Here is a 22,378-nt window from a genome sequence, read left to right as displayed (position 1 = left end):
GACGTCACGTCACACGTGTAAACACGTTGTCAAACTCTTTAAAAAGCACAACTAATTTCGTCATAACGTTCGAGCACTTTATTTTTATTTTTTTAAGTGAACATTTGTACACACTAGGAGCTGTTTTGCTTGTAAAGCTCGTTAAGAAGTTGTTAAAAACAAAGAAATATAGTTGGCGTACATCGGTTGGATGTGAGTATGAAAGATTTGATTTAACGTTTTAAAAAGATGTGACGTTTGCGTTTTGGGGAATTCCAACTTGCCAGCACACTTGGGAAGACAGCATAAATATTCAGCAGGGTAGTAGTTATGTTTGTCAAGAAATTCATTGAGCTATATCGCATCTTTTATCATAAAGTTTTAAGTATTATGTGGCTTTGTCAGTCATAATCTTTTACGAGTTGTTTAAAATTGTGCACTGGTGACCTCTACTGGCTACTAGCAGCGTGTTCAAGCTTCTGTTAAAAAAAGAATTAAAATTAGACAAAAACTGCAAAACAAGATGAAAAAAAAGTCACAATAAAATAGCATAGTACTAGATAAAAAGCAAATAGGAAAATACTAGACGAGCAAAAAATAGACAAACATACTACACACACATATAAAAGATGAGCAAATCAAAGGAAATGTACTTATAGAGCGCATTTCATACACAATAACTCAATGTGCTTTACATGATTACAAGCAAAAATAAAGAGCAAACAACTTTAAAACATTTAAAAACAAAGAGAAAAATAAAAATAAAATAAAAACTGAACAGTGTAGACAGATACAAAAATACTACACACAAAATAATATCAGACACAGATACAAAAATAATACAAAAATATAAAGATAGATACACACAATATTACACAAGAATATTGGGGAAATATTTGAAAAAAAATACAATATTAGCTCAAACAAAAAGTATTACGGTAAAGACATGAGAAAGTACAAAATTCTTTATCAAATACAAAAGTATTAGACAAAAGCACACAAATATAAAATATTAAACGAAAAATATATATATATATTTTAAAAGAAAATACCAAAATAAATTACGGCAAAATAATAGAAAATAATCACAAATATAAGACATACAATACAAACGTATTAGAAACCCCCCCCCCCCCCCCACAAATATTGGCCAAGAATACCAAAATATTAGACCTATACACACACACATACATATATAATATAGAGTCAGATAGTAATTCAATAAACGCATTTGGTTAAATTTCGAGTTTTTATTTACAAATGTGTTTGTCTACGTTTAGCATTTCAATACAGGCGTTTGGTTAAATTTCCAGTTTTTATTTCCAAATGTGTTTGTCTACGTTGGTGCAAGGCGGACGTGACGCGCCTTAGTGACGTACGGGATGTTTTGCTAGCAGTTAGCCGCCTGGCTAACCTTGTCGAAGCTGACTTTTTGGGGCAAATTTCGCTCATTTTACAAGATTGTAGTCTTTTATTTATTTTTTTTGTGCGTGGAACTTGTGATGCAAATTTGAACGTTCGGCTCCTTCGTCGACAACAAAGGGAGAAGATGAACGGAAGTACGAACCCGTTGCTGGACAAAGAAGAACATGTTTTGAAGCTCGGGGAAAGCTTTGAGAAAACACCAAAGTCCTCCTTTCACACCATCAGATGTGAGTCAACAACCACCACACAAACACATATTTCATTATTCTGCATGCTTATTTCATCACATTTAGCAGTCCATTGACAAGATAAGAACATATTCATAGTGCTTGACTGGTAAGAGAGGTACAGCAAGGTTAACAACTGTCATACTGACTGATTCTAATACCGAGTGCGGTCAAGCCAGTCGCCGCTAATTTTGTTCATACTAGGCATTACGGTAATACGCCGCCAACGCGCAGCAAAAGCCACCTTCAAAATAAATCAGACCAATAATACACGGATATCAATGCATGCTGATATTTAAAAAAGGATTAAAAACACGCATTGCAAGACAAAAACACAACCTCGAATCTGCATATTTCACTGTCATTACCCCTGAAATAAATAATCAAAATAATCCTTTCGGTCTTGCAACACAAGTCCAGTCCTGGAGGACACTGGGATGGGCTTGGAGCATATAAAGGCCCAAAAAGAGAAATGGTTCTAATGCAATAATAAATAATGTAACACTGAAAAATGTAAATTTAAAAAAAAAAAAAAAAATTGAAAATGTATATTCCCCCCACATCCCTAAACAGGATTAACGGTACAGAAAATGGATGGATGCATATTTTTTACATTTGTAAATGTATTTTACTTCAGGTAGGAAACCACCCATCTTACAGATGTCCACTATCACTTTATTGCTGTTTAAATAGCAAAATCCATCAAAACATCGGGATCATTTCTTAAAAGAAGTGGTATTGACAGTGAAATATGATGATTTCTGGGGACTTTTATTTTGAAATGCAACACCAGAATTGGATGGGACCTCTTTTACAACGAGAAAATAAAAATATTAAAAAATACACAAACATTAAGCCAAATGAATATATGACAAAAATATTTGAGAGTACCGAACATTAGCAAAAAAAATATTAGAAGCACAGAGAAATACTCAAGTACTAGAAATTAGACAAGGAAAACAAACTATAAAGAAGGAAACAACACAAGCCACCTAGGGGAAGTTAAGCTTTGGTCCAACATCATTCTGTTCAATATGACACCACTATCAAAAAAGCAGTTGAAAACTTTCTGTCAGTTAATTGGTCATTTGAATTATTCTCATTCTAAAAGATGATTTCAAACCGGCGTCCATCGACACGAGCTGTGAAGGAGAGCTACACGTGGGCAAAGGAGACGAAGTCACTATCACATTGCCCCACATTCCGGTACGCCTCCTCACAAACGCGTGGTTTGTATTTGCTCGAAAAGTGTGTTGAAGTTGTTGTTGTTGTAGGGCTCCACGCCGCCCATGACGGTGTTCAAAGGGAACAAGCGACAGTACCAGAAGGACTGCGTGCTCATCATCAATCACGACACGGGCAGCTTCGTCCTGGAGAAGCTCAGCAGCAGCATCCAGGTCAAGAAAACCAGGTGAGCGCGCCACTTGACACATTAATATAATAATACACAGTGTTCACTTGCTATATCGCGGTTAATTTCTGTAAGCCCGTCTTTGGCGTTTCACATTATATATTAGCATGAATTTAGCGTGCGTCTGTTCCGACAAAATGCTAATTCCGCTTGGATCGATTTATTTACTGCGATCTGTAACAATGCAGCCAAAGAATAATCAGCAACACACATGTATCCAGTATGTACACAATCATGAAGTCATGTTACATACAGAACTGCATTCAGTAGTTAAATTCTTCAACACAAACAAACCACCTTCACAGCAGGCTCAACAATAGTATTAGCTACCATGTTGTGACTTTCGGTTTGACCCATCGGGGGTCGCCAAAGCGAGTCATATGATTTGTTCTGACTCAACACTCATTTTTTTCCCCGGGCACTGGCCGGGAATTGATATAAGACGCTAGCACGAACTGATGTGACGTCACACATGTGCCAACAAATACATGTTTTAGCACTTTACACGAACAATTGAAGTGATTAAACTCATCTTTTGGCGTTTACGCACAATATTAATTGTTGGGAATTACAGGAAAATTGTAACGGGAAAGTAAACTTCACAGACTATTAGCTGCATCGGGAGGCATACAGAACAAAACAAAACTTTCAATTTTCGGTTTGACTGTTCCCTCCCACGAGGTATATTCAAGGACCTCCAAGAAAACAGGAAATATCAAATGCAGATGGTAAAAAAAACACCATAAATGAATAAAACCTAAAAAACAGCAGAGTAATACATTTATTGCTTTGGCCTGAGCACAAAAATTGGTGAGTTTTTTTGTGAATAGTGGAGGACAGGCTCCCCACAAAAATTGGCGGATGAATTAATTTGTTAAAGCAAAACGGTAACTATGTAGGAGAACAATGTACTGTAAAACCCCATTTTAAAAAAAGCTCGAGTGTCCCATTCCTCGTAATGATGAGGTTGGTTCACTCGAGGGCAGCAAAGATGTGGCTAATGTGCGTCGGTTCAGGGCGGAGGGCAGCAGTAAGATCCAAGCACGCATCGAGCAGCAGGCAGTGCGGAGCAACCAGCCGGGACCCCAGTTCCGGGCCCCCACCAAGCCGGGCGTCGCCGCCAAGACGTCGCCCTCCAAGGACAACCCCTCGCCCGAACCGCAGCTGGATGACATCAAGAGAGGTAAGGTGGCGTCATGGCGGCGCACAGTTAACATCAGAGGGGGACTTGAGTCACATGACTGGACTGGAGTCAGACTTTCGGTGCCAATGGCTGTGCTTAACTTGCTTGACTTTTGTATTCATGAGACTCCACTTAAACCTTTACTACAGAGCGATTGAAAAGCAAGGCCCTATTGGAAAATATCCATCATTTAGTTGTCGGAAATGTATTTGTGTTTGTTCATTTATGTATGAATTACTCTTGCAAAATACCACCATGTATTGTCTTCTCTTGAAAATGCCGAGATTTTTCTTAAAAAACATTATTATTTTTTCCAAGACATATTTGTTCGAGAAAAACTTCATTTTGAGAAAGTTGCATATTGTGACTGTGCAAGATTCCATTACTTGACTTATGACTTGCTGAACCAAAGTAATGACTTGATTGAATTTGCTTTAAAATTTTGTGGGGGAAAATGTCAGCAAAAGCTTATGAGAACAACTGAACTTTATTTGGGCTTAATCAGAGGCACATAAAATGGTGGCAGGTGTGCACTGACTCACATTTAACATGAGTTTGAATGTGATTTGGTTTATTGTGAATACCGACTGGTGAAGTAGCCATGAGGGTGTAAACACTTTGCCAACCACATTATCTAGGTTTATTTATTTATTTTTCATTCAACTGATATGTACAGGGTATTGGTTATATTACTGGTAAATAGGGTTTTGAAAAGATTTATCCTGGTCCCATTTTTTTTTTTTTTTTTTTTTTTTTTAATAACTCATTCACTGCCATTGACGGCTGTTGAATTAAAAAAAAATCAGTGTTGACATGGAGGACTGGCAGTTTATTTTATTTATTGCTTTATGTTATCGCCCACTAATGATCAAAAGTGCTGAGTTATTGTTTTCCCTTCTGGCAGAGCTGCGTGCCGAAGTGGACGTGATCGAGCAGATGAGCAGCAGCGGAAGCAGCGGCTCAGATAGCGCGTCGCCCAGCGCGGGCGACAGCAGCGACGACGGCGGCGCAGGGGGTGCCGGTGAGCGCGACGGCGTCCGCCCGCCGGGACCCGTCTCCACTCCGCCCCCCGGCCGCCACGCCCTCGCCAACGGGGGTGCCGAGCGGCAGCCGCCCGCCAACCACCAGCTCATCAACACGCTCAGTGAGTGTCTCACGTGGAAATATTCAGCAGCATAATTGACTTCACAGACAAGACAAACTCCTCATGTCGTGCTTAGACTGTAAAAATTAAAATGAAATCTTAATAATACTATTTAGCATGAAGTTGTCAACCTACCCTCAAATTAGAACATAAAATTTTGCTTTATAGACAAGAAAATACTGCAATCATTAGGTAAATTTAATATTATAAAATGTATTTGTACTAATTTATATTCACATCATAATAACTAGGCTTTACACGATCAGGATTTTTGGGGCCGATCACAAGATGGAGCAATGTGTCTTATTTACATGAGTTGGTCATTTATTGTATATAATTGTGTACTGTATACTGCATCCATCCATTTTCTGTACATCTTATCCTCATAAGGATTGCGGGCTTGCTGGAGCCCGTCCCAGCTAAAATGATTCTCTAGTATTTTAGACAAAAGTTAAAACACCAATGACCTCTAGGGGGCATTCAAGGATTGGTCACTGACATAAGTTTAGGACAAATCAACATTCCAACATGACAGAAATAATGGGTGCTAACTTACTGTAATTAAATTTATTTATTGCAATTAAATTAATAAATACTGTGAATGACATGCTCACTAACTTTCTCACTGTCCGAGCTATATGGACGGGTGTTGTCCAGAGATGGAGTCCGTTTGACTCCCCCCCGAAAAACGAATAAGAGTCAAAATGTCAGAACAAGACAAAAAAAAAAAAAAAAAAAAATTCAAATAAGTCAAATAACTGTCAAAACTAGGGAAGAAAAGAAAAAAGTCAAATCCAGGTCCAAAAAAGTATAACGAAACAGTCAACAGTCCCCCCCCCCCCCGAAGTCAAAGAAATCAGTTAAAAAAAACATCAAAAACCACTCAAAACTAGGTAAAAAAACATGTAAACCTTTATTGTAAAATGCATTTAATTTTTTCTCTCTTTATTATATTTAATTTTTTACTCTGTATATGCACATCATACATTTTTTAAAATATTATATGTACATTTATACATTATAATTTTATATATAGTTCTATAAATTAAAATACAATAAATACAATGTAATAATACATAAGTCTATAGGAATATAAACAAAATCTATTGTGTAAATTTACATTTGAACATGCATGGGCAAAAACAGGTAATTTAACCAAGCAAATGTTTTCCCATTTGACTTGTTTGGCTGTGAAAATGTCCCTCGACCAACTTTTCTTTCTTGTCTTGTGATGACGGAAACAGGAAGTGATCTTCAGCTCAGCGAGTCGGGCAGCGACAGCGACGACCACTGATCCGGTCAGCCGCCGACGGATGAACCGCACCCACCGACGCTGGCCTAACTGTACCTTTTTGTTGTTGTTGTTAGTTTTATGGGTTCCCCACGCACAGGGGAAGATGAAGAGTGTATTTTTTTCCCAAATGATGTCACATATTTAATTTTGTACAAGAGAAAAGACTTTATTGATGGAAAATTCTATACCAGAGTGTGATTTATTTTCGATACTTTTGTTCTTTTGTTTTTGAGCTACATCCTAGTCCTTTTAACAAAAATAAACTTTAGAGATGGACAATAAGGTTTACGGTAATGTAATGTTTAAGGACACCAGTCCAAACATGTTATCCACCGTGTTTACGAAGAAAACATTTTTTTTTTTTTTTTTAAATTGATAAGATTTTTCCTACTCGAGTCACAAACCAAGTCAGAACTATGTGAAAAAGCAATCAAACCATGTCAAATACTGTCACGGAAAATAAACTAGCAAAGTGTAAAAAATTATTATTTTTTTTGTTTTTAAAAAGACCAGCCATGAGACAAAACAGGGTTTATTTTAAGTCAGTGACATTATCAATTAGTGTTTTAAATGGATTTTGACATCTATAAAAAATTATATTCAAGAATCTTGCCCTCAGGAGACTATTAGCTACAAAACGGTCAGTGACATGATAAAATTAGCAGTTTAAAGGGAATTTGAAGTCATTGTCATTATATATATATATATATATATACACACACACACACACACACACCTGATTTTTAGCCTCAGGAAAGACTGTTAGCGACAAAAACATTCAATTTAAAACCAATTAGTCTTTGAAAGTAAATTTTCACAATTTTAAAGTAAAAATGACATACATGAGCTAGTCAGACATTTGCAGCCCCAGAAGGCACAGCTGCAAAAAGGTTCATTTGAATCCCAGTCAGTCGCATGATTAAATGAGATCAACTGGTTGTTTAAAAAAAAAATGATCTGATTGTCATGCTGACAAGAGCAGTTGCGTTACTGCTTTTTCGGGGTCCTGTTTCTTGTTATGAGTTGTGCGTTTGGACTCTTATAAAGTATTTTTGGTATTTCTATTTTGGTGGTGATTTTGTATGAATTTGGTATTTCTATTTTGGTGGTGATTTTGTATGAAATTGCAGCAGAGAGGATCCCAGTGTTGCCACTTCAGCTCTGCAGCTTCTTGGTGTTGTACATAAGTCTGTGTTCAAATAAAATGTGCGGAAAGAGTGTTTGCTGCTGTCCCATGTTGATATTGTGCAAGTGTAGTCCTTGCTATTCAGCTTACTTGTACACAGTCGTTCTCCTGGTGGGCTTTGTCCTCACTAGTGAGTTTAGGACCTGGGCCTTCAGCGACGTAATCCACTTCTCAATAACACCACCACAATGCAAAATAATGGACAAAAAAACCCCGCTACATAAATGTTTGCATTAAAGAAGAGTATGAATACCATTAAGAAACGGGTACCTTTATCATCCAATACATCACATTCAAACAACTACAAACCTCTATCGAGGTTGTAGTGTGTACACTACAATTCATAAAATAACATGACAAAAACGTAAAATCCGTCGTACTCACCGGAGATGCTAACAGACGGAATTGGACTTCCCTTCCTTTTCTGCTTCCCGCTGTAAGCTAGCTGTCGTGCTCATACATGCTACTCTGAAAGTGCCCCAAAAAATTAAAACAAAAAAATCATTTTTCCTCGTTGAAACAGGCCAGACAGAAAGTATTTGTGGTTGACCAAGCGTCACAAAGTCGAGTTTTTCCTTGAAAATGCGGTGCCTGGAAAAAAGACTGTTGAATCATGTCCAACGTCTCCCTCCTCAGTAAATCAATCTCACGCACATTTTGAGCTCAACCAATCAGAGGACGGGAAAATTGAGCGAGTGGTGAATCTAAAATCTGATTGGTCGGAAAAGCTCTCAGTATGAAAATATGAAAACAAACAACAACTTTTGTGTTTGATTTGAAGGCTGGAGAGAAGACACTCGTTCAATTGGTTAAAAGATTATATTGTGGCTCTTAAATAATGAAGGTAAGGTGTTTTTTTCCTTTTCCAAAGAACACCTTCCACAAAGATGCTACAGTACTTTTCAACAACAACAACACACGGGTCACATTTGGGCACACAAAAGTACACACAATACATAAACATAAATAGCTTTTTCTTTGTTTTGTCCCTTTACAGTGAACCCCCGCTATATCGCCGAACATCCAATTGTTTTCTAAATGGGGTTTTACATGAATATGAATACTGTACAGTATTGAAAAGATATACATATGGATTAAAATGCAGTGAAAAGTCAACACGTACAATAAATAGTGAAGTGGTGCAACTAAAAACTATTTAAATAATTGACTAATCTGTCCACTATTTTTTTTCGATTAATCAGTGAATCTGATTTTTAAAATTCTTTTAATTTCCATCCCTTTATTAAAAAACAGGACATCCCAAACTGACTGCAGAAAATGCACAAACATAAATTGATTATGATTCATAATAAATGAGTAAGTTTACTATAAACTGGTTTGGTCCGTGACATGTCAGAAAAGGGGCAAAAATGTTGATAATTGTTTTCCAAAGTAACAGCAGATATTACAAAAGTCTTATTGTGATTAAACACAAAGATAATCAGTGTGGTTTCATGGAGGACGACAGAAATTTGAGTATATTTACTGCTGAGAGGCGGCACGGTGGACGACTGGTTAGAGCGTCAGCCTCACAGTTCTGAGGACCCGGGTTCAATCCCCGGTCCCGCCTGTGTGGAGTTTACATGTTCTCCCCGTGCCTGCGTGGGTTTTCTCCGGGCACTCCGGTTTCCTCCCACATCCCAAAAACATGCATTAATTGGAGACTCTAAAATTGCCCGAAGGGGTGACTGTGAGTGCGAATGGTTGTTTGTTTGTATGTATGTGCCCTGCGATTGGCTGGCAACCAGTTCAGGGTGTACCCCGCCTCCTGCCCGACCACAGCTGGTATAGGCTCCAGCACGCCCGCGACCCTAGTGAGGAGAAGCGGCTCAGAAAATGGATGGATGGATACTGCTGAGAGGCTGAAATTCTAAGGATATGGACAATTTTAAATTAATGCCTCGAAACGATGAATCGAATATCAAAATAGTTTCAATTTCAATCGATTAGTTGTTGCACCTCTAATATAGAATAATGAGCATGTAACCATCAGGCCTTGTCAGATTTCACTATGCTGATGGAATGTTTTAGCGTTTTTGAAACCGTGACTTTTTAGAACCGCAGTATATCTTGCTAACGGCCCATGCTGAGTGGTACGATTTACGGTATCCATGGCAAGTTTCTCGAAACAGGATCTTTACTTGACAAACCACACAGCAGAAGCCCAACTATAAAGCGAACTCTTAGAACAGGCATTCACGTAAAAGCATCGTAGTCTTCCGCTTGAAGCCTTTGGACAACCTGAAGTCAGTACGGGTCAAGTTTTGTTACTCGCCCAAGCATCCGCTGAATCGCTTTTATTCAAGCTGAGTTACAGTGCAGCCCTGTGGATCGACTTTCCATTTCCCTGGCTTTGTGCGAACAGGGGTTCACTGTAAACCATTTCTTAGCTGTGCCCTCCTCACCCGTGCTACCACCTTTGCTATATAAATTAACAGTATCAACACATAACAATTGTAGAAAAGCTTGTCATAAATCTGTTTAGCTGTATAAAAGCTCCTTGTCCGTTTCAGACAAGGTCCACACGACTTAAAGAGTCCAAAAGTCCCGTGAGGTTCCGAGACAAGAACGTACTCCCACAATTTCCTCTCCTGAGTGTTTTTTTCAAAGGGGATTACTTGGACCCTGAGTACTTTCGCCGCATCTCATCAAGTCCGAGATGCGTTTTCCTCACTCCGCACCCCCGGACCGGTGCCTGTGTCACCGTCCGGGGCAGGCCAGGGGTCGGATGCAGCGTCCCTGGAAAAGAACCAGGTTGGCGGGACAGTGGCAGCCGGCCACGCAGGGCTTGTGGCACGGCCCGATCTCGTTCCAGTTGTCGCAGGTTTTGGTGCAGCCCGGCCCGCATGTGTCGTACACGGCGTCGTGCTTGCACTGCGTGGCTGACAAAAAAAAAGACAAAAAAAATGTGTTTTATGTTCATGTTGTTTTGCTTGTAGAGTAATACATTGGTAAATACCCATCTATGGAGATCCAATTAGAAAAGTGCTCAATTGTCCTATTATTGGAGACTCACAGTATTATTCTCTCTCTCTCTTAATTTATATATATATATATCCATCCATCCATCCATCCATTTTCTGAGCCGCTTCTCCTCACTAGGGTCGCGGGCGTGCTGGAGCCTATCCCAGCTTTCGTCGGGTAGGAGGCAGGGTACACCCTGAACTGGTTGCCAGCCAATCGCAGGGCACACACATAAACAAACAACCATTTGCACTCACATTCACAAATTAGGGCAAATTAGAGTCTTCAATTAAGCTACCATGCATGTTTTGGGGATGTGGGAGGAAACCGGAGTGCCCGGAGAAAACCCACGCAGGCACGGGGAGAACATGCAAACTCCACACAGGCGGGGCAGGGGATTGAACCCCGGTCCTGAGAACTGTAAGGCACATTCTAACCAGTCGCCCACGATTCACATTAGTCACTATTATTTTAATTTCCCCCTGTGATTACAAACAAGATAAAAAAAAATACTTTTTACAACTTCTTCCCCCTAATTGTTCTTTCAAATTTACATTTTTCTTAGGTTTGTATGTTTTGTTTGATATTTTTTCTTTTGTGTTGACTGTTTTTGTATTTTTCTAATTACCCACTCATATTTCTGTATCATTTTCTAATATTTGAGATTTTTGTATTTTTTCTCTCTCACATATTTTTCAAAAACTCGTTTCCTCTTATTTTTGTGTTTTTATTTCAACACTTTTATTTCGATACACTTTTCAACTGATTTTTGTGTATCGGTTTTAAAATCCTTTCAGTTATATTTGCATTTGTAATCTAATATTTGTATTCTTTTGAAATCAGGGCTTTCATATTTTTGCTTGTTTTTCCTCATAACTTTGTTTTACCAAACATTTAATTTGTCTCAGATTTCAGTTTCTCCATCTATTTTTTGTCTTTATTTTTATCAAATATTTGTATATTTATTGTCTTGTATTTTTATCATATCTATATTAACAACGTTGTTTTTCCCAACATTTATTTGCTCTAACATTTTTTTTTTTAATTTTTTTACCAGTATTCTTTTTATTTCCCCTAATCTTTTTTATATATATTTTTTTCAATTTACTATTATATTTTGTTGTGAATTATTTTTGGTGCAATTTTTCTGGTCTAATATGTCTGTATTTGTCCATAATCTTTTGTATGTTTTTCCCCCAAATATATTTTCCATCTAGTACTTTTCGAAGCATAATTACCTTTTAAAAGAGCAAAAATATATGCAAAAAAAAAACAAATCCTAAAATGTGTCAATGAGCAAGATTGGTCGCGGCGCGTTGACTCACCCACGCAGGCGGTGTCAGGCTTCCAGATAACGGGGACGCCCTCTCGCTCGCACGCTCGGCTGTAGGCGATGAATGACTCGCAGTAGCAGTTCTTGTGCACGGGACACTCGCACATGTCCGTCACACAAGACCTACAAAGAAAAGAAACATGGCTCATCATCATCATGTTGAGTGGATCCTTTTGAAAGTATATCTGTGTTCAAATTTCCAAAACTGATTCTTCAAAATGTTGAGGGGAAAAAAGTCTATTTCTCAATGAAAATATGGAAGTACTGTACATTTGAGCCACCTGAATTTGAATTGAATTTCTAACAGAATTTTCTTTGCCATCAAAATATATAAAATTTTCAAAGATTCATTTCTAACACAGATTTTTTGCGGAGCATCAAAATATTCAATTTGTGATAATCCGACAAAAAAAATTGAACATCTTAAAATCGAACCCTAACCCTTGAATTTGATTTTTCTAAGTTTTTTTCCCCCCCGAATATTACATTTTTAAAAAACTAAAAAAAAAAGTTGCAAAGAAGTCAATTTCAATTTAAAAAAATGCAGTGTAAAACATCAACATCTAAATTCAAATTGAGACTCCAATGTCACAGATACTGTGGATGTACAAGGTCTACACACCCCTGTACAAATGCGAGGTTTTTGTGCTATAAAAAATAGGCCAGTATAAATAATTTTAGAACCTTGTCCACCATATGGCCTATAACCTGTACAACTCAATTGTAAAAAAAAAAAAAAATCTCTTTGGGTCGCTTTGGGGCTGTTCTTCTTTAGCTGCAACTAGGGCCTTAGTCAAAGTGGAGTGAATTTTGAGCAGTTCCAAATACCAGTCAGTCTGGACACAAAACCTTCAGCCCAAAAAAAAAAAAAAAAATTATGAAAACCCAATTAGAACTTCTGAAATATATTTGGGGTTAATTGGAGCCAATTTAAATTGTGCCAGGTGTATACTGACTCCCATTTAACATGAGTTTGAATGTGATTGGTTAATTTTTAAGACAATAACGGCCCAATTATAAGAGGGTGGAAATAGTGTAACCACATTATCTCTGTTTTTTTTTTTTATTGAGTTGTACAGCTTATAGGTCACATTAATGGTGAAAACCTGGCATTTGAACAGGGGTGTGTAGACTTCTGATATCCACTGTACTTTCCTAGGTCGTCACCTGTAGAAGGTGGCGAAGTCGACAACGCGGTGACACTTCTGGAACTCCCACGACTTGATCTTCTGGCACTCACGGTGGGCGCGGAATTTGACCTTGACGCTGCCGGGACACAGGAAGGAGGTGGGGCGGCGGTGGGGCGCCGGCTGCGCGCACAATTCGTTGCTGTCCAACGCGCGCCACGACTCGGCGAACTCGTCCACATCAAACTTGAAGTGGCCGTCGCCGCCCATGGTGTCGTCGCGCTTGTGCCCGTTGTAGTTGCCGCACAGGCCGCAGAGGCGCCCACGCAAGTGCGGGGCGGCCACCACCTCCACGAAACTGTCGCCGTCCCAAGTAATCTCCAGACCTGCGCACGGGAAAAACAAGGAGTGAACATGTCATCTGTACACCATTTTAAAGACACTTTTGAGTTTATTTTCATCCAATCTTTCAACAATTTTCCATCCATCCATTTTCATTACCGCTTATCCTCACTAGGGTTGCGGGCTGCTGGAGCCTATCCCAGCTATCTTCGGGCGGGAGGAGGGGTACACCCTGAACTGGTCGCCAGCCAATTGCAGGGCACATAGAAACAAACAACCATTCGCCCACACATTCACACCTACGGGCAATTTAGAGTCCTCAATCAACCTACCACGCATGTTTTTGAGATGTGGGAGGAAAGGGTGCCCGGAGAAAACCCACCCAGACACGGGGAGAACATGCAAACTCCAGACAGGCGGGGCCGGGATTTGAACCCTGGTCCCCAGAACTGTGAGGCAGATGTGCTAACCAGTCGGTCACCGTGCCAGCTCAAAAATTTTCGATTTGTTTCTAATAATATTATATACTAATATTTTTGCATATCTTTTCCCAAAAATGTGTCTACTATTTTTATATTTTTTTGTTTGATATTGGTGTTTATGTGTTATTTTATTTGGCTCCTTTTTTTGTTCTCTAATTTCTTAATTTTTTCCTCATATTTCAGTATGATTTTCCAATATTTGGGGGATTAAAAAAAACAAAAAACGTTTCATATACACACTTTGTATATTTTATTGTTTCACCCTAGTCTTTTGCATTTTTTGTCCAAATATTTTCATTCATGTTTTTATCATATTTTTGTATTTTAATATTCACATTTCTTACTTTTTTTTTTTTTTTTTTTACATTTTCCAACATTTAAAAATTTTGTTTTGTACATTTTTGCACTCCATAGACCCAACTATTTGTATACAAAAAAGTCAATGATCCATATTTTGTATGTTTGGTATTATACTATATACTCATGTTTCCTCTCACATTCCCAAAACATGCACACTAGGTTAATTGAAGACTTTAAATTGTCCATAGCTGTGAATGTGAGTTTGTTTGTATGTGCCCAGCGATTGGCTGGCAACCAGTGTATGTATATATAGTTTTTATATACTTTTGATATACGATTTCCATTTTTGAATAGTTTATAATTATATGTCCTGTTTGAACTGACCTGCGATGGTGGTAAGCTTGAGGAGGTATCCGTCCAGGTCGATGTGCACGCCAGGCCCGTGGTAGGGGAGCGCGATGCGGGTGCCGTTCCTGCGTACGGTCAGGTGCTGGTGGAGGCCCAGGACCAGCCCTCCTAGACGCACCTCCACCGATTGAGTCCAGGAGAAGGAGCGGGTGCGCCGAGCGTCGTTCTTCACCAACACCTTGGAGGTTGGAGGAGGCCGCGACTTTTATTTCAAAGGTACACGCATACGACAATCGGGCCAAATATGAGCATTTCCCCACGCTTGCGATCAAAGCAAAGGCTATGGATGTCTGAATCGAGTATTGTACCAATTATACCATCGATTAATTGAGTAATCGGATAAAAATGTATTTTGCATTATTAAGCAGAATAACATGCATGTTAGGTACAGGTATTATTTTTATCCACTTGGGGTTGCCATCTTCACTTGCTACTGTACTATGTAGGTCAAAGTTCACAAGTAACAAGGGGAAACATTGATTTTGCTAGCCTAATAGCATAATTGCCTGCGTCATTTTAACTCACTCTCACAATATCAATATCAATTAAAATAGTGCTTGCTAAAAATTTTATTTTCTTTATTGCTGTGTAGATTATCAGTCATCCAGGTCACGATAAACCGAAAATGTCAAATCGAGGCAACTGGACTCTTCTTATTTGTTGAATTTGTTGTGTATTTTTCTTGTTGTTTGTTAAACAACAATTATGCAATTAGGCTAACGATTTGCAACATACCCCATTGAGACACACCTGAATTGAATTCGAAGAGTAGCTTGATAAATGTGTATTTGCAACAAACAACATTGAGTCACACTTCAAATTAAAGGTCTTGACAAAGGCTTTGCAGATATGTACTTAATTGGTCAATATGCCCTAATATGATGACGTCGCGGGAAAGAGTGCGATCGTACCGTAAAGCTCGACTCGCCGTTATTGGCTATGGCGTTGCTGCCGGTACCGCCACCGCAGTCCCGAGTCAGCACGTACTGACACGTTCCCTGGAAGTTAAAAGTTCTTCCGTCGAAGGTGTTGTAGTGCGGGTCGCCAAACACGGTGCACACGCCTGGCTCTGCGCGGGGACAAAACGATTGCGGCGTTAAGAAGAAGGCAACACACGGCGGGACCGAACAAAACGAGGAAGGGAACTTACTCACTTTCAGTGCAGACTGGACAGCAGCCGGTCCGGTTCAGGATCTTGTTCTGGGGGGCAGAACCACACACAAACAGGGGTCACGTGGCAGGAAGTGCATTTTTAAAACATTTTTTAGAAGAACACTTTTGAGGAGATGTCGCAAGCTTAGCATTTAGCAGGCCAAGCTAACAAAGAAAACTTCTAACAGGATCATGCATATATTTAATTTCATATGATGATGAATGGCTCATTAGTGGGAGAAATGATGATGAATTAAAACAAATAAGTGACAAAATGCTGGATGAAAACCAATGATGGATGGATGAACAGAACAAATGGATGAATAAATGATAGGTGATAACATGAATGACTAAAAGATGGAAAGGTCAATAGACAGAAGGATCAATAGACAAATGGATGAATGAATGAATGAATAGATGGGTGATAGAAGGATAGATGGAAATGGAGAGAAGGATGTAAGGATGATAGGCAGATGTAAGGATGGATAAATACGGAAATGGCTAGATGGATGAATGAATGAATGACTGGTGGAAAGAAAGGATTTATGGATGACATGAAATGGATGTAAGGATGAACAAACAGATGAGCGATTAGAAAAAAGAATGGATGGATGAATAGACATGTAATGATAGATTCATAGATACATGAATGGATGGATGACAGGAAACGGAGGATGGCAGAATGAATAGATAGATGGATAAATACAGATGTGAGAGTGGATGGCTGGATGAATAGACAGGTATGAGGGTGCATAAATGAATAGAAGGTTGTAAGGGTGGATGTCTGGATTAATAGATAGATGTGAGGATGGATGGATGAATACAGATGTAAGGGTTGATGGGCGGATGAACAGACGAGACGGATGGACAGACAGATGTAAGGAACTGACAGACACGTATAAATAAAGGTAGAAGAATGGATGAATGAAGATGCAAGGGTACATGGATGAATAGACAAATGGATGGATGGGTGATGAAACAGAAGGACGGCAGGATGAATAGACAGATGAAAGACAAATAGACATGTATGTCCGCTCGCACAAGCGAAGCTGAATGTCGCGAATTTGGGTAACGGTGTTTGTGTAAATCATTCAAAGGTGAGCTGGATGCCAATTGGCCGGGACGGCGTGTCACTCACCGAGGGGCAGCTGGTGATTGGTACACACTGTTTTGGCCGACACTCGACGCTGCCTGTCACGCACGCGCACAACGAGCAGTTCACTGACGACCACATGTCGCCCTCCTGGGGATGGATGAGCATCGCAAGGGTCAGCCATTCATCCATCCATCCGTCCACCCGTCTGTCCGTCCATCCATCCATCCATCCATCTGTCCATCCATTCATCCGTTTCTCCATCTATTCATCTGTACATCCATCCATCCATCCATCTGTTTCTCCATCCATTCATCTGTACATCCATCCATCTATCTGTTTCTCCATCCATTCATCTGTACATCCATCCATCCATTCGTCCTTCCATCCATCCATCCATCAATCCATCCAACATCCGTCCGTCCATCTGTCCATCTATCATTCACCCATCCATCCATTCATCCACCCATCTCTTCATTCATCCATCCATCCTTCCTTGCTCATATGTCCATCCATGCATCCATCCATCCCATGAGCTGTTCTCACCCTGTAGATCTTATTGCGTACTCTGCAGTACTTGACGTCGTCCACCTTCACGTAGGACAAGCAGTCGTCACAGCAGCGGTCGCCATGGCAACTGCCGGCTTGCGAGCAGCGCCTCCTGCACACCACGGTGGAGTCCTGAACGAGAACGGATGGAGACGTGCGAAGGTCCGACAACTTCGTTCCACAGGGAAACCTCGGTTCACAAACTTAATTCATTTCAAAAACCCCGTTTGTGAATCAAAACAATGTTTCACATTAAACCGAATGTAAATAGGATTAATGCATTCCGACCCCAGAATAAAGTTATGTTTACATACCTTTTGGAGTATTTTGTTAAACATGAATACAGTACAATATATAAACAAGTGAAAACGCTACTAATTTTGTTTGTGAACCACATTATTTGTGAATCGGCTCGTTTGTGAACTGAGGTTCCACTTTATGAGTCTTGAAGTTTTACCTTGCACGTGCACTCGGTGCAGTTGTCGTGAACGAAGGACGTGGTGTTCTCGAAGACCTCGCTGTGGAACAGACAACTCCCCTGAGACAAGTCAAACACCTTCCTCTGACCTGACGCACGAGGACCACGACCATTAGAAGGTGAGACACACACACACCTGCACACACACACACACAAGAATGTATTTTTTTGTTTGTTTTTGTTAATTACCGAGACATTTGGGACAGCACTGCCCAGGAGGGGTGTGGCTGAGGTGGGCAGGGCAGGAAAGGACAGGGCAGGCCTCCTTCATGCAGAGAGTGCGTCCCCCCTGCAACAACAGCAACACTCAGTCAAACCCTGAGAAACATCGCTATCTGGTCCAGATTAGTGTTGTTACGTTCGCGAACGTTTCGTTCAGAAGAACAAATCTTTTTAGTGACTGACTGAATCGAATCAGTTTATGAAATGATTCGTTCTTTTAGCTTGGCCGCCGTGAGGCGAGCGAGTTGGCTGGGAGCGGAAACGGAACTGCTGAAACGTTCTGTCATTCACTTCTGAATCTTCGGCGAATGACCAACGAGCAGCCAGCGTGCAGTCGGGGGCGTGCAGGTGGGGAGGGACTTCTGTGAACTGAACAATTCGTTCAGTGAACTGGTGTACTGAGGAACTGAAGAACTGAAGAGAGATTCATTTGTTGAACTTATCGTTCGCGATCCGTGAGACACGAGTGATTCGTTTGTTGAACTTCTTCGTTTGTGCTCCGCTTAGGAGCGATGTACTAGTACGATGAGCGATTCGTTTGCGCAAGGAACGACCTACTACGCAGTGCACCTACTCAATTCCTTGTGTGTTTTTTGGACATACTTGGCAAATAAAGATGATTCTGAATCTGATTCTCATGAGTGAGTGACGTCCTCGCGGGGATAGCTTTCACTAGCAGCTTCAAGCTAACGGCTAATGTTTGAGTCAGTCAAGCACAAATATTTAAAATAAATGTAAATGAATAATACATGTATATACGTACACAAACATATCATTCCCTCTGTGTCTCTAATGTGATTGTTAAAGCTTTTTATTTAATAATAATAATAATACATTCAACTTATATAGCGCTTCTCAAGACACTCAAAGACGCTTTCCACTAATCAGATGACAATAACAGTAAGGTGAGTGAGCAGAAAGCCCAGCTGGCGGGGGCTGGTGTCACCGATGTGGAATGCAGAAAAGTCACGCCCGCTGGCGAGAGCCGAGCTGGACGTCAGGGGACGCGGAAGGATGCTCAGTAGCTGAGCCCGCTGCACGCGTGTTCACGAGTCACAACCGAAGCCGGGTCTTTGAGAGCTTGCTGAGGGAGAGATAGGTAGGTGATAATTTAGCCGAAGTTTTTTTTTCTTTCTTGAAATAATCTCCCCGCCTTCCCTAGTTTACAATACATGAAAACAACAACGCATAGTCCTTCGGTGAATGTGTCGAGTGAGCGTAAACCTCAGGGATGGATCATTAACTGAATGAGGAAGGACTTGAATGATTTTGTGAAAAAGAACTGGTCGATTCCGTGAACGGATCTTTTGAACAAATCTTTTTAACGAACTGATTCGCATGATTCAGTCCACTCAAAAGAACTGCCGTGCCCATCACTAGTCCAGATGACCAGGACAGCGAATTGCTGTGCATGCTTATATTTGGACTACAACGGATCTTGTGATCATAGATTGGGGAATATTTAGGGTATATGATTAAAAACAGGGCGGCACGGTGAACGACTGGTTAAAGCCAGGGCTTTGTCCGTAAACCCCACAAACAGCAAGGATTCACTGTAAATATTTGTATGAAAAACATTTGCAGCTCATCGCTCACTGCTGGTAAGTCAGGATCGTCGTAAACCGACGACCCCCCTGATGTCTGTTTCTGTGAATCCCACCTCATGATTTCGGATACTCACTGCGCAAGTACACTTGATGCAGGGTTTGCCTTCAGGACTGAATTCTTCCTTCTCTTTGTGCAGACGACCCTCGAAAATGCAGCCTGACAGAAAGAGACCACGGGATTACAACAAGTTCTCAAGATGGCTACTTGCCTTTCTTTTGACGCTTTGACTTGGGTGGAGGTATTACTCACTGGGGCATGTAGGGCAGCACTTTTTGGGATGGATCTTGGGGTTCTTGCAGTGGACCACACATTGCACCTGTGCTTCGGTGATGACGCCTTCCTGTCACAACCATGACGTAAACGGTTTAGATCAAAATGTTTCATACATGTGACCCTTGTCATCTTCTCACAACATCTATCCATCTATATTTTTTTTTCTTCACACACACCTGACAGCGCCGGGTCATGCAGGGCTTGGTGACGCTGGTCCAGGTAATTGAGCTGTTGTAGGCTCGTCCGTGCCAACATGCAACCTAAGAAGACAACAACGTGTTTGGATTTCAAATGTCAATAACAGGATGGCACCGTCGAAACAATCATTTTCAGAAATGTGGCTCAAAATCACTGCTGAGGACACGAATGTTGTATACAGAGTTTAAGTGACTTTGTATTGGGTCAATGCGTATCTTTAGAATGGGAAAGTCACAAAGTTTGGAAAGACAATAAGAGATGTTCGTTTCGAAACAAATTCTCACTGTTTTCATAATTACAAAATTGATTTACAAAAATGTTCATGGGTAAAACAACAACAAAAACAAACATTTATATTTGAATCCATTTAGTAAATATTGAAAAACAGCTGAAATAAAACGATCAAAAATACTGTAAAAATAGATAGAGCAAATATTGTATAGTAAAGAGAATCAAAGAACAAGGCCAACCGAATCCTGTTTTTTAAAATGAATCTTAAACATTAATTCTGTAGCATTTTAAACTTTAAAATGTGTAAATTTGACCAATTTGACGGTTAAACAAAATTTCTAAAACTGTTGATATCATACAGGCGTGTCTAATATTTTACACATTATTCTCTAGATAATGCTACAAGTTAGCAGGATAATGAAAAAAAAAGAAAATAAATAAATTAACCCTGTGATTAACCTTTGAATGTGTATTTTAAAAGTCCTCACTATTTCAGAAAATGTAAAAATTGAAAGTTATCGTGTTCCCAACGAGTACGAAATACACACACGTACACACGCTCAGACTTTGTGGCTTGTCCATTCAGCACTAAATTAATAGCCTATTCATTTCATGCCATTTACAGTAAATGGACTGAGATCAATGCTGCATTGAAACCTGATCACGAGTATTGATCAGCTTTACTGGGTCCGAAAACCAAACCAAGAGTGCTCATCCCGAGCCAGTACTGAGGGGAATTATGTGACGTTTGAAAGCCAAACTTCCCTGGGGACCTCGGATCAGCTTCATCAACTCAGGACTCGCTAACATGATGGACGGACCATGTGGCGACTGCATCTACTCCCAACATACTTTTCAAAGTATGTTTATTAAAAAAAAAAAAAAAAAGAGAAAAAAAAGCTACTGTAAATCAGGGATGTCCAATCTATGGCCCTGTGGCTATTTGCGGCCCGCCGTCCAATTTTCGGTGGTCTGCGGCATATACTAAAAATGACAATTGACATGGCCCGAATGCTAGTTAAAAAAAAATGGTGGAGGTGGGCAGCATAAGAAGTGTGGGTTTAGAAAGGTTAAAACCAGAATTAAAACTTACAAGGTTTCTATGTGACATGCAGTTCAGATGCATACACAGCCACTACCACATAAAACAAAAGAATAATGTAAGATAATAATAAATCAAGTAGTCTGTGGCCTTCAAGTTAAACTGTTGATCCCTAAGGTATTTTTATGGTGTGATTAAGTCACCAAATAAAACAATCTGGCTGACGGAGCAGTGTAATATGCCAGGCCACTTGGCCACTTAAAAATGTTTAAATACACATCAATCGAAGCTCTGTATTAAACATTAAAAAAATACTTTCTTACCTTTACACCTCTCGCAGCATGCGCCGCTTTGTTTGACCACCAGGGCGCAATCTTCAGACACGGGCGGACATTTCTCCTGCTTGCAGTCGGCCTTGCCCTCCTGTCGGCCGCAGAGGAGGCGAAGGAGAAAGAAGAGGAGGACCTTGGTCATTGCGCTGTTTTGCTCTTTAGTCAAAACAACATTTTAAGGTTAAAATGAGATGACACAACGGAGGAGATTATCATTATTTTATTATTATTATTACTATTCCAAGTCACGAGGTCATCACAATGAATCATCGACATCAACACGAGCCTCACTTCACTCACATCGCTTTCCGAAACGTACACAGTTCATTCGGAACAATTTGCATGATTCCCAAATGAAGGATGAACTCCCTTCACCACATTTAAACACAATGTGG

General features: G+C 40.0%; 2 protein-coding genes across 2 annotated transcripts in view; one reads left to right on the top strand and one right to left on the bottom strand.

The window, feature by feature from the left end:
- Positions 1-82: 82 nt before the first annotated feature.
- Positions 83-7,881, top strand: eaf1 (ELL associated factor 1). The gene is made up of 7 exons (XM_061674723.1): positions 83-192; positions 1,522-1,631; positions 2,743-2,837; positions 2,906-3,042; positions 4,059-4,225; positions 5,130-5,369; positions 6,614-7,881. Coding segments are annotated over exons 1-7 (801 nt in total). The 5' UTR covers positions 83-190; the 3' UTR covers positions 6,664-7,881.
- The window catches only part of bmper (BMP binding endothelial regulator), a 31,468-nt gene continuing 16,336 nt past the window's right edge, over positions 7,247-22,378 (bottom strand). Inside the window, 15 exon segments of the mRNA XM_061674724.1 lie at positions 7,247-10,731; positions 12,139-12,269; positions 13,314-13,659; positions 14,782-14,983; positions 15,717-15,874; positions 15,960-16,005; positions 17,096-17,200; positions 17,597-17,731; positions 18,057-18,166; positions 18,267-18,366; positions 19,981-20,063; positions 20,157-20,247; positions 20,357-20,428; positions 20,430-20,440; positions 21,975-22,074. Coding sequence (XP_061530708.1) covers positions 10,550-10,731; positions 12,139-12,269; positions 13,314-13,659; positions 14,782-14,983; positions 15,717-15,874; positions 15,960-16,005; positions 17,096-17,200; positions 17,597-17,731; positions 18,057-18,166; positions 18,267-18,366; positions 19,981-20,063; positions 20,157-20,247; positions 20,357-20,428; positions 20,430-20,440; positions 21,975-22,074 — 1,872 coding nt within the window. The 3' untranslated portion in view covers positions 7,247-10,549.

Source organism: Phycodurus eques, chromosome 4 (genome assembly GCF_024500275.1).
Source record: "Phycodurus eques isolate BA_2022a chromosome 4, UOR_Pequ_1.1, whole genome shotgun sequence".
NCBI classification, from domain to species: Eukaryota; Metazoa; Chordata; class Actinopteri; order Syngnathiformes; family Syngnathidae; genus Phycodurus; species Phycodurus eques.
Note: the sequence above shows the minus strand (reverse complement) of the source record. Positions and strands in the feature narration are given on the sequence as shown.

Excerpts from the sequence above, each read along its gene's own strand:
- eaf1 (XM_061674723.1), top strand. Across the intron at positions 3,043-4,058 it reads ATCCAGGTCAAGAAAACCAG|GGCGGAGGGCAGCAGTAAGA; the intron begins GTGAGCGCGCCA and ends GCGTCGGTTCAG. Across the intron at positions 5,370-6,613 it reads CCAGCTCATCAACACGCTCA|GAAGTGATCTTCAGCTCAGC; the intron begins GTGAGTGTCTCA and ends TGACGGAAACAG.